General features: G+C 38.7%; 1 protein-coding gene across 1 annotated transcript in view; it reads left to right on the forward strand.

Moving 5' to 3' along the window:
- The window catches only part of celsr3 (cadherin, EGF LAG seven-pass G-type receptor 3), a 108,056-nt gene that overhangs the window by 15,955 nt on the left and 75,104 nt on the right, over positions 1-16,997 (forward strand). Inside the window, exons 3-4 of the mRNA XM_086159992.1 lie at positions 11,880-12,223; positions 14,390-14,678. Of these exons, the coding sequence (XP_086016118.1) occupies positions 11,880-12,223; positions 14,390-14,678 (633 nt within the window). The remainder of the gene's footprint in view (positions 1-11,879; positions 12,224-14,389; positions 14,679-16,997) is intronic.

Raw genomic sequence — 16,997 nt, forward strand, 5'->3', positions numbered from 1 at the left:
AGCTGGCTCTTTATGCAGCCAGGTAAAGTTGCTTATATTCAGCACCCATAGGTCGCAAATATTTCTTCTCTTCCTTGAACTCTTTACTCCTTCAAAGCACGGCTGCAAAAAAGTCTTGGAATTTCCTCACATTGGTCTACTCATGTGTGACTGCTAGTTCTTGCTCCCTTGATGCATTCATAACACAGCGTTTGTCCAGAAAATTGTGAAATCTCACCAGGACATGTCATGGTCTTGCTGGGGGGCTAGGCCTGGGAGCAAGGGAATGACTTGCCCTTCAAGCTTAATTTTTGCTGTCTTTGTTTGACCATTCAGGGTTTTCCAGGAGCCAGAACTTAAAAAATGTCGGATTATCACCTTCAACACCTTTTGGGAGTCCGATTTTACGGAAATTATCCTCTGCTCATGGTTCTCCAAATCATCAATATGGTTGCTCATGTCATGTACCCATCCTTTCTGGTGCAGTCACTTTAATATTATCAGGATCAACAATATCCTCTAGGTGATCCGTTTATTATGACTGTTCAGCTCTTCCCATTGTATCTTTGACTGCAGGCCCAAGTTTGTTGCCAATGATTTTGAAGTCATAGGCCGTAATTTCAAATATTGCTTCATTAAGGTCAGGTTCAAATCCCGCTGGGTTGTCATCGCCTCTGGTGTGAACCTCATGCTAGACTCCCCTGCTTTATTAAATTTTGCGTTCATCCTCTGCGGCATGATGTCTTACTGCCTCAAAATGTACTTATTAATGGTCATAACGCGTTATGCACTTGTCAGAGATTGCAGGATGAAATTTCTTTAAGTTTATAATAAAAAAATCAGTGACACACCAGCTAAGCTACAGCCAAACGCCAAACTGCCATCTTGTGAGCCTACTCTTGAGAGGCTCCTTTTACAGTAACTAAACTTACTGTTATCAAACTAGGACTTTATTTAACATAAGGAAGGGGAATAAACATCTGCATTTGCTAACCATAACCTACCAAATGGTCTCTATTTGGTCTATTTATAACCACAGTTGCAGCCATTCATCCATTAAATTAACAAACACAGTCATGGTTGGATGGTTTTTTAAAGAAATTACAACTGTCCAATGAAGATCATGGTGTCCAGTTAGGAGAAAAAAAATGCAGCTGAGACACAATAATTTGATTAAGTCAGTAATCAGAGGCTGCTGGGTGACTTTTTACACATAGTTCAATGTAAAACAAGATATTTTTTTAAAATCAAGATAATTTACCATAATCTCAAAAATTATTCAAGTCTTTTCAGAGACATATAACAGAATATCAAAGTCACACATCAGCTTTCATAAAGAGCTGTTTTGAATGTAACATTAGTGTTTTGGGAATCGACTTCACTTCTAATCAGTCTCTTGGGAAGAAAAAAAAAATTAAATTAAATTAAAAATGAATACATGTACACACACATACACACACATATAGATATAGATATAGATATAGATATAGATAAGATAAGATAAATCAAGATAAGATAAGATAAGATAAGATAAGATATACTTTACTGATCCCCAACAGGGAAATACTTTTGTGACAGCAGCGTAACAATTACAGTATCAAAAAATATGGGTATAAATATACATAGAGAGACAAGTAAAAGATAGCAAAACACATCCATAAATACGGTACATTGACGGGAGAGTGAACAACAACAACAACAACAACAAGGAAAAGAATAGACAACAGAATGGGGAAAAAAGACAGCAAGAGTGAGAATAGACAACCAAAACAACAGGGATAAGAACATAGACAGAGTGACAATAGCAATGGCAAAAAATAAACATGATGCGAATTGAGTGAGACCAACATGGATAAAAATAGACAATGGAGTTAGGGCATGACACGTGAATGAGTGAGGTACTGAAGTTGTGGTAGCACAGCACAGATTCACCTCCGGCCAGTCAGAGTTGTGTGCTGTCCAGACTGCTGTTATACAGTTCTGCACCAGGGCGGGATGAGCCGTTGGCTGAATGAACTGCCGATCAGCCACAGCTCGTCATGCAGGGGGTGGGAAGGATTGTTTAGGATAGCTCCCAGTTTGTCCTTCACCCTCCCCTCTGCCAGTGATTGAAGATGGTCCAGGTTCAGTCTCACCACCGAGCGGGCTTTCCTCACTAGTTTGTTGAGCGTGTTGACCTCAACAGTCCTGGCACCGCACCACCTGCACACTATATCGAAGAAGAGTGCGCTGACTACCATGCACAGGTAGAAGGTCGAGAAGAGCCCGCTATGGACACCAAACGACCTCAGTCTCCTCAGGAAGAATATCGTACTCAGGCCCATCCACATGGTATATGTTTCTTCGTCTTTACCTTTTGGTAAAGGGGTCACCGCAGCAAATCATGTGCCCTGTCTAAACCCTATCCTCTGTACTCTCTTCTTTCGCACATACTTACTTCATGTCCTCATTCGCTCCCTCCATAAATCTCCCTCTTCAGTCTCCGTCTAGGTCTCCTGCGTTGTAGTTCCAAACTCAGTATCCGGCTGTCAATATATTCACTATCTCACCTCAGTACATCTCGAAAACATTTCACATGCGCTCTCCCATTTGAGCGACTAATACACGATATACTGAATGTGTGCATATATTTTTTATACACAGTGTAGAGAGTCATGAATGTTGGAGTTTATGTTGGTACTTGTTTCTGTGTGATTTTTTGGTTGCTGGGAATTTAGTGGGTGTGGTTTGGGGTGCAAAATATTCTGTTTTTTTTTATTACCTGGAATTGAGTGGGAACAGCAGTTTTTTTTTGTTTTTTTTTTAAACAAAAACAGCTAGTTGTATTGTAGACAATTGTTCATTAAACAGACATTTTACCTTAAAAAAAAACAAAAAACAACCCCTGTTTCCGCTCAATTCGCTCAAAACCCAGAATTCCTTGCACCTCAAACCACACCCACAAACTTCCCAGCAACCCCAAAATCACACAGAGACAAGCATCAACATAAACCTCAACATTCATGACTTGCTACAATACATACCAAATGTAAGTATGTATAATTCTCTGCCTGATTTCTTGTATTTAAATTTATGGTCTAAGATCTAAAAAGCTAACAGAATGTCACAGCCTATTCATGTGAACCACGAGGGCAGACTCTTCCTGTCAAATCTGTTTTATTTCTATGGTGCAGTCTGGGGAGGGTCATGAAAACCTTTCAGCTTCCAGACCATCTGGTTATTCCTGGATGGTTGGAAATGTTTTCTGTTGCTGTGTGAGCATAGGATGTTTTTGTTGAGGCAGAGAGACCAATTAAAATATTTAGCCTGAATTGACACGGAGTGTAATTTTGGCCTGAGTGAAAAGAGCAACAGAAATGCCTCTGAATACAAGTATTAATCCTATGTCTGTTGTTGAACTCTTAGTGCATTTAAACATGCACTAAATATCTTGTATTCTGTTTGTTTGATTTGTTTGCAAGTTGGTTGGTGATATTTGTCTGAGGAAAGTAATTTGCTTGTCAGTTGTTGACTGTATAGATTTTTATATCTGTCTTTTCAAAAGGCAGAAGAATAAGATATTTCTAACTGAGCTCAGTATAAAAAAAGACAACATCAGGATAATCAGAAGTTCTTTTGATGTCTTTATTTATCTACTTATGAATATGAAATCAGTAAAAAGATGCACAATATAAGAATGTTCAAAAGTCTCTGACATCACTGATCTACCATTTAAATATGTTATTTGAACATTTAAGACATAATTTTCTTAGCAACTCTTTACAACTGCTCACCAATTTCATGTTTAGGTGATTCTTGATGGTTTTAATAGATGAATAATTTTGATATTAAATATGTTGATTGGTATGTCACACAGCCAAGATAGGAAATTTTCAGGAGCAGGAGGCCTACTTGAAAACATGAGTGCAAGAAACTACCTGAGTAACTGGATTATTGCCACAAGAGTCAATTCACCCCCCGAAAAAAAAAAAAAAAAACATCTCTAAACCAATGTTTCACTGCAGAACAGGTAAACTTAATGTCTCAGTTGGACTTTTGGCAGAAACAACTGATAGTAAACAAACTGAGGACAGATGAAGGATGGAAGCTGAGTGCTGCTAACAGCTGCTAACTGATGTCAAGTCTGTATGTCAGCAAGGTCAGCGTGTGAATTTGTGCCATGCTGTGGATTTACTGAAGAGCACAACAGGCACAGAATATGTGCCACTGTGATATGGGCTAATGGTCAGGCACTTAACATGCATCAGGCTTTTTGTCTTGACTATCTGTGTATGTGTGGTTTAATGTAAAGGATTAAAGCCTCTGTTGTAAAAGAGTGGTTTAAACCATAATGTGTCCAGTGTTGCTCTGAGTGTGTGTGTTTGTGTGTGTTTGTGTGTGTTTGTTTGTGTGTGTGTGTGTGTGTGTGTGTGTGTGTGTGTGTGTATGTGTGTGCCAATGTGCGCCTGTGTGCTTGTAACTGTGTTCCACTTTGAGAACAATGAGTGACCTCAGGGGTAGGAAGGCTTTAAAACACAAATGGGAGAAATCAGCTGTCATGCCAGTCCACTGCCCAGCCATGTGTGTGTATGTAGTTTATGTTTGTGGGAGATTGAATGAGTGAGATGGAGACTTTTTTTAGTATCTATATATTTTTAATAGTAGTTTTCTACCATCGCTTCTCAATGCTTTCTACTTTCTTTGCACCCATTTTCCCTCTCTCTCGGGGAGTTGCTGTCATCAATAGGTGGTGACTGTGATGGTTGTTTGTGTCTTCGTCTTGGGGTTTATGTGTTCTTAAAAAGGACAAACAAAGCCTTCTGGGCCTAATTTCTCCAGGGCATCTCTCACAGCTGAAAACAGTACTCTTAAATTCCTCTCACATTTTGAGTCCCGGTGTTTTGTGATCGACCTGCTCATGTATTTAGGGCTTTTCAGAGGCGAGGCGCACAAGGACTAAACAAAAACGATGTGACAACACAGTGTGAAATGGGATTTAAACCCATGTGATTGTGGGTACACGGCCTGCGAACTAATGGGCTGAAGGCACCATGACAGAATTTGGCGTGTTTCAAAAAAGCAGCATATGACTTTTGTAAAGAGTAAATCCAATTTTACTGTTTTTTAGGTTTTTCATGGTAGCTGTAAGGGACCTTCCTACTTTTCCTCTAATCCCAACCTCTCAGGCAACTTGACATGGTCAATGTCATGTGTAAATGAGTGAAACATTTACAGAGTTAAACCATTTATCCTATATGGCCTGATCTATGCCCCATTCAAATGACTGAATGCATCTTACATCAAGGGGGCAGTTTGGTATTTCACAGAAATCTTTATAGGAAACACAATAAGATTACATTTTCTTCAGTAGGTCACATTTAATTTCACATTCACATTCCTTCAAATAGGGCATTGTTTTCTTTACATAGTTCCTCTTAACCGTCAGGAAAAGTCTGGCAGGAAAAATGTTATATGATTATAGGGTAATTTTGAGGCAGTTTTTGCATTAATTCTGGATTTTTTTTCTGGTAGTTTTCAACCGATTTCTAGCTCATTATAATTTTTGCTCATTTTTCAGGTTGCTTTTTTGTTTCAAATATATTACAGTACAAAAAAGTTTTGTGCTAGTAAAAACTTAACAGCTGAAAAACCTACCAATCTACATATGTCTTTAAGGTCTTCTCACTGCTGCTGTGAGAGGAATGAGCTGAAAAAAGTTCTCAAAAGCAATGTATCTAAAGCACTGATTAAAAATAAGAACTGCTTGCTTTTGCTTGTTATTACTAGTGGCTCACTCTTTTTCCTGTCGCTTTACATCTGATAAAAAATGATGCGTAACTCAATTAATTTTTCAACCTGATGTATGAGTCTGCATATAAAATAGACAGTACATGGCCATGAGATGCTTTAAAGTCTTGAGATTTGTTCATGCTGACTGTGAGATTCTACTATCTGCATGGAGCTCCTAAATAAGGAGAGGAAGCAAAGGATCCATTTACCGGTAAGTTATTTGGTCCTTTTCTCAAAATTATCACAACATGTACAATTCCCCTTAGAGGCCAGGTTGTTTACTTACTGAATAGCCCATGAGTTTTAAAGTTTCCCCAGCGTATATGTATTTCTGAATCTTTGATATTTGGTGTTTCACAGTCCAAGAACTTGCACCAGGTTACTTGAAGAGCCTAAATTGTCGGTGGGTCTGAACGAGAGACTGAATGGGTGTATATCTCTGTGTGATCCTGTGATTGATTAGCGACCAGTCCAGGTAGTATCAATGCACAACATATTCAAATCTGCACTGTATCCTGTTACAGGATAAAATGTCCTCAATAAACCAACCAGCTTCCATAGAGCCTGAGTCCATATGGGAGAGTGTTTTTAAATTATTTATGTCTTCAATTAGTTAAAAACTTATATCAACCTTTCTTACCCACCAAACCTTCCAATTGCTCTTCACAGTGACATTATTCCCATTTCCGTGTAAGGAAATGCCGGGACTCTGCCTTGTGAGCCTTCCTCTTGCAATGCTTTCCAACTAGAAATGTTTCACAGGCTGTTTCAGCTCCAGCTGTGGACTCCTATTGTACACTACTTTGCAGATTATTTCCATCTGGATTTCCATGAGGCAAGCTTGGGATGCTCTGACATTCAAAGAGCTTTGAGTGCGCTATTAGTCAAGGCTACCTGGCGCAGAGAGATAGGACTGAACTCCCTTCAACCCTTTGAAACGTTGGGGACCACATACCCACCAAGCATCTTAAAGCTTGAGCGCTGATCGGAAACCAGTCTCTCCCTTATATTGCTTGATGTTCAAGCAACCGTGGGACCACGATGAGGATTCCAAACCAGAATTTCATTCAGAGAGGCTTTATGAGCTTTGTTACCTCTTTGAAGCACGGACACACGAGTAGGAAATTGTTGGCTTGAAGCCCAAAGGAGCTGTGAAAGCCTCTCAGAGTACTTATTTACGAAATTCTTTGTTTTTCCTGTAGTGCGAAAGATGCCAAAATAACCTTCCATTTATGGAGTTTTAAACTTGTATGATATTAATGTTTTATTGTCTCCACGCACGCTAAAGCAGAATAGCGAAGAGAAAGCAATGCATTTTTAAAGATTTCCGGTTTTAATGGGAAGTTATGGACAAGATCACCTTTGGTCAACTCCCATCAGGCCCAAAAAGTAATTTACAAGGCCTCCATGAATGTAGAGTTCCCTGAAAGAGGACGGATTCTTCTTTTGACATCTCTGGACTGCCTCAATACTGACCAGATATTGTCAGGAATATTATTGTCTGATAGAATTTCCTCAAATATCTCGAAAGTTAAATGTACTTGATTAATAATATAGAAATGTGTGTGTTACACACACACACAAAAACTTTGCATGGCAATAAATGGTAAAAGTCATCTTGGAGTTTTTGGACTGTTGGACTGATCTCAATGAATGTCTAGAATTATAATTCAGAGTCATGTACCAGGCAATTTCCTGACAGTCAGATGATTTTTTTTCTGTTCTTCAGCATTGGATTTTCACATTGGGAAGTTATCAAAATTGAATATGGCTAAAATATATCTGTGGCACACAAACTGACATCTTTCTTCTGCTCAAAATTGATATCAGCTGTAGCATGACTATATTCAAACCTCATTCAATATCAGCAGATCAATCTTATACTTTTTTATTTACAAATATCAGTATAAGGTCCAAATATCCTATATGTTAAACTTGATATCTCTCCCTGTTTCTCAACACCAATTAGTTATCCCTAAGGTTAGCAAAGTGTTATTATGGTCCATAACATATATGTGCAGCCCCTGTCACAGTGCTACGCTTCCAAACTTAAACTTAAAACCCCACGTGTAATAGTTTTTTTACTCCACTGCTATTAAACTTTAAAACAGACACACACACACGTATTTTTACCTGATCATCATCACTGTATAATGGAGATGCATTTTTACCATTAGTGTGTAACATGAATGTTGGAAATGTCCTTAATACATAACAAATGTAGGTTATGACTTGGGTTTTCTTCTGCTTATCTTGGTATGCTAAAAAGGAACGAGATGGATTTATTATTGATTTATCGTGATCTTAACAGGGCAGAGTTTGGTGTTTTCATTGCTGAAATGAATTTAGCGGAAATTGTTGTTGTCCAGCTTCATGGCGCCACATGGCTTTGAAACATAGGATTGAGTGAAGATCCCTGTGCTGATGCCAGTCGCCAAATTAGCTGGACCAAAGCCACAAAACAAATTCAAATGAAGCTATTTCTCTGGGTACGTTTATTTAAGTGCATGCCAGCTTCACTGTCTGAATTTAACAGCTGCTCTGGGCAAAAAAAGAACCCTGAAGGCTGATAAAGTCACATTGAAGTAGAAACTGATTAGATTACCATGTTACCACTTTGGTCTGATTGATGGCTGGTCAAGTATTCCTGTTGGAATGAGTCACCGAGGATGTGTCCTGGAACCTTGTGACTCAGAGAGAATATTTTCAGTTTTTTATTGGTAGGATTGTGTGCACAACACTATGATATCTGCTGAACTTACTGGTCTGCTGCTGAAATAATTAAACAATTCAAGTACTGGACTTGTTGGAGTGTGAAATGGCATCTAATGAAAAAAAAAATGTGAGGCCAAACAGTTTCTTATCCTTTAGAACTTAAACAAGTCTCAGAAGCACATCTGTTTAAGAGGTGGTGTGTGAAAGGTCAGGGAGGAATTACATCAAGAGTTAGTGTGAATGTATCAGCTTTTTAGATTGAGTCCTACTTGAGGAGATAATCTTAGGTCTTTTCATAGATCCCTGTCTTATTTCAATGACAATAGAAGATCAGTGTCATTTGTTGTGGCATCTTAGCATTGTGACTGAGGGCGTGACAATAATACTGGCTTCGAGCCCCGAAAGACGGATGGCATTCAATTATGTCAACTCTTGTGATTTTATCTTTGTATTTTTGTGTTGGTGTAGTTCTCTAATTTTGCATTTATTCATGTAATTTTCATTAAAATCATTTTTTGTATACGTTTTTTTTCTTCTTTTATAATATGTCACTCCTCCCTCTGGCTGTTCAATTATTGAGGGTCTACTATTTTGAGTGTGTGTGTATGTGTGTGTGTGTCAGAGGTCAGTAGGGAGCAAGGCTCCTCATAATCTGGTAATCAAACCAGCTGCCACCCAACCCAACCCCCATCTCTCAATTTATCTCCCATCTCTCTCCTTCTGTTGCTCTCTTTCATCCAGTCCTTCCTTTCTCATTGGGTTATGTCTCCCTGTCCGGATTAGGCTTCACCTATTCAGACGCGCAACAATTAATGGTTTTCCTAGTTTTCTACTCATACAACTCATAGCCATACAACCAGTTATATTCAGATTTAATGTTGCCTTCATCCTGCAGCTTCCTGCTTTGAAAAACAATATAGCTGTCAGAATTTACATAATATATTCAGTTGTGGCGGACACTTAAGGGCGTGGCCTCTCACCCCACGGGACTATGGGCTGGGGGGGGGGGGGTGGTAAGGCGGTTATTTATGGTGATCCCGGATGTTCAACGTTGTTGTTGTTATTTGGTGTTTCTATTTTAAAATACTAAATTCCTCCACGTTTCCGCCATAGTTTGCTCATTGAAACACCACACAGAAACAATTTTCACACCACTTTATATCCCCAAATTTCCTGATATAAATAATCAATCAGTCATTCACAGTAATACCTGAATGTTTAATGATTACTGACTCTTCCTTTATGAGCTGGCATCATGATCCTTTCCCTTCTACTTCATGAATCTCTACCTAAAGGTCACTTTTATTTACTTTCTCAATTCTCCTCCAGCATATGCCTCTGTTTTTTTCTTCTTATTTTTAATGAACCTCTTTTACCCTCTCCTTCCTCGTTGTCTTCTTCCTTGTATCAACATCCTTCCTGTCTTTCTCAACCCTTATCTCCCATGCATGGCTGCTGAGGCCCCTCCTGCCTTCCCCCATTTTCATTTTTCTTTCCACCACATACAGGGCTCTTGCAGGGCACCCAGACCTCTTTTTTTCACTGTCTGCCTTCCTCTCTTTCTTTCTGCTTTATCACTTCTTAATGCCCAGTGCCGTTGCAATAAATTGCCTGCTCATGCTTGTGTGGCTGTGCATGTTTGTAGTCCTATATTGCCATTAGCCAACTTATTGTGGAGAATCTCTACAACACCATACATCCAAACACCAGATTGGCTTTTGTTCCAGATGAAATTTGTCTAGGGGTTACATGTAGGAAGACACACTGTTGTGTTTTGTGAAGGGTTGTGACCTGCTGGGATTTATATTAACTCATTTTGTGCAGACAGGTTTCAGAGAAAGCTGAGCTTTGTTTGCTTCCAACACTGAATGTGGGAGATGTATTCTTGAAGAGAGGGCCATGTATTTCTCTGAATATTTCAGCCCCTTGCACAAGGCTTGAATCCAAGTCACATAGAGATGTAGATTCCTCTTGCCAAAGCATTGCCTTCATACATCACCATCTGTGCTGGAAAGTGAGATGGATGTCAGAACTATCAACAAATCTGTTATCGTTCACATCTGAGGACTGTGATAAAGATCCAATGATGAACTGCATGAGTGCAAGTAATGATTTACAAGTTAGAAATCAAACTCATCAATGAGAGGGGGAAAAAATGTTTCTTGTGTTACAAAGTAATGATTTTGTCAAAATGTATGAGATAATCGAGGTAAAGATAATACCTGAGATTTAAAGTTTGAATGTTGTGGAAAGCAGCAGGCTTTTATTTAAGATGCAAAAAGAAGAAATTTATTTAAGAAGAAAAAAGACAGCCTGACCTATTGTTTGGTTTTTCATTACGATGGAATGAAAAAAGAAACACAAAAAATTATACTGATGATATTAAAAGCAGCTGGGGGAACACTTTGCTTGTTAATTATTGAATATTAAAACAATATTGATGAACCTTAGGATGGGGTGTGATATCTCAGTCAGCAGAATTTAACCATAATGTGCTTTAATGATTTACACAACACAATCTGTACTTTGTAATGAACTATTCTCCTCAATCTACTGCAAAAACATCTGCAGGGCAATGATATCCCAATCTTAGATGCTATTATAGTGTTTTTTAGTAGACTCTATCAGTTGTCCACTTGAATACTTTCAAATTAGACACTCTAAGTGACTATATAGGGTTATAAGGATGTTATTGTAACCTCCTTGACACCAGCAACAGATTTAAGCAGCCAAAGATCATTGGGGAACAGGGAAAAAAAAAATGGACATCCAAAACAAGAGAGGAGAAAGTCTGCCCTGAGGAAATTGAAGGAATCTTTTACATTACTAAACAAGACACTGACTGAAAATTGACGTTAAGCTGCGTGATGTAGGGTGTGTGCTAAAATTGCTTTAAATTAGAAATGACACAACATTCGTGGTCAGAATTAACCAATGTTAAAGAACTAAAGTTCATTACAGCTGCAGACGCACTAATTGTGCTTAATATTTACATTATTTTAAACATATTTATCAAGAACCTCATTCACTAGAGCTATTCTTACTCAGGCCCTCTGCACAGTTTTCTCTGTAATGTGACACACAAATGCACGCACACACATGAATGCTTGACTTTCCATATTCCCAAGTTCCTGAAAAGGGTGGATGAGATGAATTTTATTCATGTAAAAGCTGTCAGACATGACGGAATGAATGAGCACCCTAATAATCTCTAATAACTTAGATGCGACCACATGAACTTTTGTCCCAATTCTCATTCATTCATCTCCTTCCTTTTTCTGTCTTTATTTTTTTTTCCAGTCCAAACCCCTTATTTCGCTCCTACAATTTGTCATCCTCTGGCCTCCATACATGGTTTACTCCTCACTACTCACTTCTACAGGTTTTCCCAACTCGATCTTTTCATTTTTCTGCAGATGGTGCTCATCGCATCTCAGCTGATTGCATCCTCCGGGTCCTCATCATCACTGAAGACATGCTGGGCAGCAGCGTCACTGTCCGGCTTCAAAATGTGTCCCAGGAACACTTCCTGTCACCTCTGTTGGGTCACTTCCTGGAGGGTGTGTCAGCTGTGCTGTCAGTTCCTGTCGAGGATGTTTTCATCTTCAATATTCAGCCAGACCTGGACGCGGCTCCAGGAGGGATCCTGAATGTGAGCTTCTCAGCCGCATTGCCAGGCGGACACTTCTTTCCCTCTGAGGCCCTGGAGGAGCAGCTGTACCTGAACAGGCCAAGGCTTACGTCACTCACGCAGATGGAGGTTGGTTCACTGGCAAACACATTTGAGCCTTTTTATTCACATGGATCTATGTTTCACCTACTCAAAATACACCAGCAGAAGAGGGTGAAATGTTTGGAGAAGCTCAGCCTCAATGAAAATGTAGCTGCTACACTGAGTTATTTGATGATTTGGTGTTTTTTTGCCAGTGGTATATTTTGGATATTTTTAAAAAAAAATGTAATTAGGCTAGTTCATATAAAATGTGTAGATACAGATTTTTTCCCCCTGTAAATGTATTTAGCAGTTTGAAACTCAAATTAAAAATGAAAGACCGTGTATTAGACATACAAGTACAAATGACTGATATTGATATATTGTTAAAGCAACACTTAAATTTTCATTTTCAGGTGTATTCACATCCGCAGGAGTGCACCATGTTTTCTCATTGAAATCCATTAAAAACACCAGAAAACAAAATAAAACAAGAAAAATGAAAAAAAAAAAAACACAGCCAGGCAAGCAGCAGCTGGAATCTGGGTTATATGTACTGATACATGAAAGTTAAAATGTGAGAAAGAGAAACCTCCTGAGGAAATTTTATGTAAACTGATGAAACAGATGCTCTTCCAGTACAACCATGTGGGTTTATGCAACAATACACAGATATGACGACCATACAATGTCATGCATGAAATCTCATACACCTGGACACAGTTTGCACATTAGATGCATACTTATTAGTTACACACTTTGCGAACATCACTTTGGATGCATGAGACAGAAACTAAAGCAGGAAATATTTATGTGAAAATGAAAAAAAAAGCACACGACTGTTAAGAGAGGGATGAGAGTATGTGACCTTCGCCCACCATGCTCTGTCATAGAAAACGTCCATGAATACAAACTTAACAGACACAATTTGACTTCCAATGAAGGCATAACCTTGTCAGAACATCAGATTTTTTTGACTCTGACAGCAAGCAGTAGGATTAAATAGCACATTGAGGTTTTATCAAGGCCTGCTTGCTGTAAGAAAAACTCGTGTCAAAAAGATGTCAACATGGCATCTCTGTTTTCTTTTGGCACAAACTGTAGGGCATACCTGCTTCATCACATAGTCTCTTATCTTCTTTATTCAGGCTTGGGATGCAAAATCAACCAAGCGGTGGCTATTATTTTTATTATTTTTATATTTGAATCTGATCAACACAGGACTTATTGTATGTAATAAAAGATCTTATAGTTGGAAGTGAGGGAGAATAACAATAGTGATGAAACAACATGTAGACTAAAGGTCATCTGCTGAACGCTGTAAGTATGCTGATATTCAAAACTGCTGTATTCCAATCACGTCATCTCACACACACACACACACACACACACACACACACACACACACACACACACACACATACACACACATGCGCGCATGCACGTCGCACACACACAAACCATAAGATAATAATTGGAATAATGATGATGATAGATAGATTGATTGATAGATGGAGCACCTCATTTGTCCCATAGGGGGAAAATGCAGTGTCACGGCAACAATTTTAAAACTAGAAATTATTCACACCAGGAACATTTTACATAAGACAACACATATTCACATCCTCACACATGGTCAAATAATCTCCTAGACTACTATGTTTAATAATATCAATACTACTATTATTTCTATGACTAATTACAATTAAGAAAGTGCTGTAAAATTGAGAAGTACCAAAAGGAAAACGTCAAAAAAAAAAATGAATCGCTCATTCATTCATTTGTGTATTTATTCAGAAATAATATACATCATCCAACAACTTACAGGGTATTATTTTGGGTATGCTGACTCTGTTATCAATGCACTGTTGATGTCCTGATTCAGTGAATCCCACATCTCATGTAATCTGTGTATAATTCCATGTAAAAATAAGACTCACTAAAGAAGATTCTGAAGGCGTCACATTTAATTTGTTAGAAATCTTTGTGCAAAGTTTAATGTAAGCTGAAACACAGATGATATACATACAGATTACAGTTAGACATGAGTCTTATCTATTTTAATTTTCTTTCTTGAATTTTTCCGCAATGTTGCAATGATTTACTGAAGACCACCTGAAAGAAAAGAATTGCAACTACACATAACTAATCATCTATTCTGAAACACAAAATTCCTCCCACTAATGAAAAACAATACCTATTCTGTTGCTCCAGGTCCTCCCGTTTGATGACAATGTCTGTCTACGTGAGCCGTGCCAGAACTACATGAAGTGCATCTCTGTTCTGCGCTTCAACAGCTCTGCCCCCTTCATCTCCTCACCTTCCATTCTGTTCCGGCCCATCCACCCCATTGCGGGCCTACGCTGCCGCTGCCCAGTTGGCTTCACAGGCGACTACTGTGAGACAGAGATAAACTTGTGCTACTCCAACCCTTGTTTAAACGGAGGCGTGTGTGCCCGCAGAGAGGGAGGCTACACCTGTATCTGCCGTGAAGACTTCACTGGTGAGTGGGAAATGGGATGCGTGGTGACTGCGTGCACTCATTTTTATGCCTTTTTGTCAAAGCTGAGTTTAGCAGCTTGAGAATGTTTCATTATGGAAGAATGTTTTTCTTGTCATGGGCCAACTCATTTAATGGTAATTTTCTATTCAAGTCCACTCATTCACTAATGGAGCTGTATATGTTTGGACAGCGGCAGGGGGAATACGAACTGCTAATTTGATGCATGTCTCGCTGATCTGAGCAACTTGCTTGGAATGAAATGTTTCAACAATAACTCTACATTTGCCTACATCCTGTGGGGTTACCATTCATTATACCCATGAATTTGACTGGGATTTTTTGTGTATTGACATGTGGCGTGTTTGTTAGAGCATTCACTTGTAAAGCTCAAAAGATCATTGATTTGATTTCCTGACAAGCATCTTTTTGAACTTGTGTTTTGCACTGAGTATGACACCAAACCTGTGAAGTGTAGACATCGGCAGGCAAGTGACCAGATGAACCATCTGTCTACTGCTGATGAAGTTGATGTCAGTGCTTTTCTTCTTTGCTCTTCTTTTAATGACAAAATCTCCAAGACCGATTTTAGCAGAAGCTACAGTAACATCTGTCACTCTCAATGCGATCTTGAGAATCCAGCGTCCTTGTCAGGTCAATTTTTTCTGAAGTTTCTTCTCATTTTTGGGGGGCTTTGACCTGCCTTAAAAGAACACCAAAGAACAGCAAACTTAAAGGAAAACAAAAACAAATTGTTCAAATTTTCTGAGAGCTTTTCATCTAATTCATGTGCTTCACGTTTCGTCTGAGTGGAAGTTTTATGTTATCTACTGCCCAGATACTGAATGATTTGCAAGATAAGTAGCCTTGATTAGTTGCATAGGAAAACATTCAAGAATCACAACCATTTTGTGGAATTTCTTTCATAAAATTCAATTCATGCCAACTGATGAAATCACCACTTTATGCTAGTTTGTCAAAATCCATTGCTACAATAAAAAAAAAAAAAACATTTTCCACTCTTTGTGACTAGCAAGGCAAAATGAGTAAAATCCCAGTGAAAATCTGGAAGATGTGGCATTTTGAACAGCTTTTCAATGCACTATTAAAATCAAAGCCCCTGGAAATATAAGAATCTGAGTCCTGGAGCTCAGCACATGCTGTTTCTTGTCTATGAGTTGCTACTTCAATCTCATTGTTTATATTGATCAACTTCAGCAACCCCATTCCGTTAAAACTACATTTTTTCACCAAAAGATTGATGCAAAAGACACTGATGATTTGTCTTAGTTCTTTCAACTGTTTAAATTTGTTTATGAATTTACTTCCTTTTTTTGTACTTTGTACCACATAGATTCTGGGTGAGATTGCATAATACTCGAAATGTATTTCGGGTGGCACAATGGTTAGTGCTTCCGCCTCTGCAGGATGAAGGTTCAATTCTGACGAGGGGACCTGTCTTTGTGGGTTTTCTCCGGGTCTCAGAAAGCATGCAGTGATTTTAAAAAATTGGGAAAATTGCCCCGAATGAGTGAATGAATGTTGTCTGTCTTTGTATGTATGATTGACTGGTGACTGGTCCAGGCTGTACCCCGCCTCTCGCCCGATGACAGCTGGGATAGCTGGACCCTGAGTGTAGGATAAGCGGCAGAAGATGGACGGATTAAAATGGATTTAATTAGATAGAAATAATTTCACCCTTTCTCTGAATCATTAATATCAACACCATATCACTGCCATATGGCCTGTTCCTACCCTCCAGTCAGATTCGGATCTAGTTTTGGAACGTTCTGAAATACTTCACAAGGTAAAAAGGGCTTTTTTTTCATGGACAGAAAGAAATGTGAAAAATGGGAATACATTTCAAAAAGACAGGCTAACAATTCTAATATAAGACATTCAGTAGAATAAGTTAATTCTATCATCATTGCCATTCGCATTGAGTGATAGTCTCCTCCAGGCATGAGCCTATGAACTAGGAGTGGACGTTGTCAAAGCTTCCCAATGATGGGATTATTTTGTCAAACTCTGGGATAATGCATAAAATGCAGGTTGCTACCACAAACAATATTTCAGGACTATAGTCTTTGCGCGTCGGAGTAACTCCAGAAAACACTGTGTGCTCATGACTTCAGAGGCTTTGTCAAAATGTTCTATAACTGTATTAGCTATTACCATTTCAAATCAAAATGATGCACTGTTTTTTTTTCCCATAATTTTGATGATGTCCTGAACTAAACAAAAATCATTCATACATACATATATTCACTACATATTGTCATTGGCGCTTCCACCTTATAGTACGATGGTCCCTGGTTCGAT

The sequence above is a fragment of the Fistularia commersonii genome, chromosome 14 (genome assembly GCF_037954325.1).
Source record: "Fistularia commersonii isolate RoL2024-O1a breed Wild chromosome 14, RoL_Fcom_v1.0, whole genome shotgun sequence".
Classification (NCBI taxonomy): Eukaryota; Metazoa; Chordata; class Actinopteri; order Syngnathiformes; family Fistulariidae; genus Fistularia; species Fistularia commersonii.